Source organism: Zychaea mexicana (genome assembly GCF_025766255.1).
Source record: "Zychaea mexicana strain RSA 1403 chromosome Unknown BDB00scaffold_13, whole genome shotgun sequence".
NCBI lineage: Eukaryota > Fungi > Mucoromycota > Mucoromycetes > Mucorales > Lichtheimiaceae > Zychaea > Zychaea mexicana.
This window is the reverse complement of record NW_026516676.1, coordinates 211,535-212,755: the sequence shown is the minus strand read 5'-3', so window position 1 is coordinate 212,755 and position 1,221 is coordinate 211,535. Positions and strand designations below refer to the sequence as shown.

Sequence of the window (1,221 nt, the reverse complement as noted above, 5' to 3'; positions counted from 1 at the left end):
CAAGCGCTGACACTCCTGCTATAGCAACTCAGTATAAAAATATTTATAATGCAATCAATTCACAACCTACAACCTGGTCATTTCTAGAAAGTTACAAATTTGATTTTTTCACTTTTTCTTATTTTATCTGAACAATTAAGCTCGGATTCTTCACACGAAATGAATTGATGGCAGCAGTATGTGAAGATATATATGAATGGATGCATTTATTCAAAGCGTAGGGCGCAGAAGCGGTGGCAATTTATGGTTGAATCAATCAAAGAATAAATGGAAAGATGAGTGGGGCGCCGTTTTTCTTGCCACGAAGAAGCGGCACGGACAGGTTGACACAAACGCCAGAAGGTGGGTCATCAATGTGCGCATATTTCTCAAGGACACAAATGTTGCTAGCTCTTCTAAAAACCGGGGAAATGTAAGCTGCGCAACTTCTTGCATCACATAGATTCCATCGTGGCGGAGGCGCGTCAGAAAAAAAGTGATATGAAAACCATGCACCTGGAAGGTCAGAGCGGCTTCCAATGCATTGGTATCAATGGTATCCTTTGCTAGAGCTGCCAAACGCATAAGATCGTGGCATAGCACGTGGTTATCGATGGTGGGACGTGCAACTTTGACCTCTCCATATCCAAGACTGGGCCCAAAGTCGCGCTGCCGTAGCTTGGAAATTGTGGCGTCAGGGCGGATCTTGTCATTTTCATCAGACATGACGTTGGACCAGCGAAGGAGCACTTTTCTGTCAGGATCAGAGAATAGCGATGCCAAGATGGGATCAAAGTACTTGGTGAAAAGCTCACATTCTCCAATAGTTTGCTTGTTTTTAATGGCAACGAGCGGCAAGCGGCGCATCCTATAAAAATTGTTCAGTTTTGGCACAGGCTTTCACGAACTACTAATCGATAATGACTTTACGCTACTGAGATGCCAATCGTATATGACGCAGCTGATAGCGCTGTTCATATAGACAAAATTCGGCATCTTTCATTTTAAGCTTAAGCAAAGCCTTTTCACCAAGCTTCTCCGGTTCAAACGCGTTTTCCAGCCTTTCAATTGCGGTTCTAAGACGCTTAATGGCTTCAAAACCATAAGCAATGATAGAATCTGCTTCTTTCTATTCACAAATATCAGCTTAAATGTAGAATTATTTAAAGCGATAGACATCAAAATCGCTCCTACCTCCAGCATGGGCACCAAAGATCGTCCAAGGGGGCACATGTTTTTTCC

The 1,221-nt window shown here is 43.0% G+C and overlaps 1 protein-coding gene across 1 annotated transcript; it reads right to left on the bottom strand.

The window, feature by feature from the left end:
* Nucleotides 1-348: 348 nt before the first annotated feature.
* On the bottom strand, nucleotides 349-840 carry BDB00DRAFT_743253 (uncharacterized protein; the record flags this gene model as incomplete). Its single annotated transcript, XM_053118491.1, has 1 exon — nucleotides 349-840. A coding segment is annotated over one exon (492 nt), but the record flags the coding sequence as incomplete, so codon positions are not given.
* Between the last annotated feature and the right edge of the window lie 381 nt (nucleotides 841-1,221).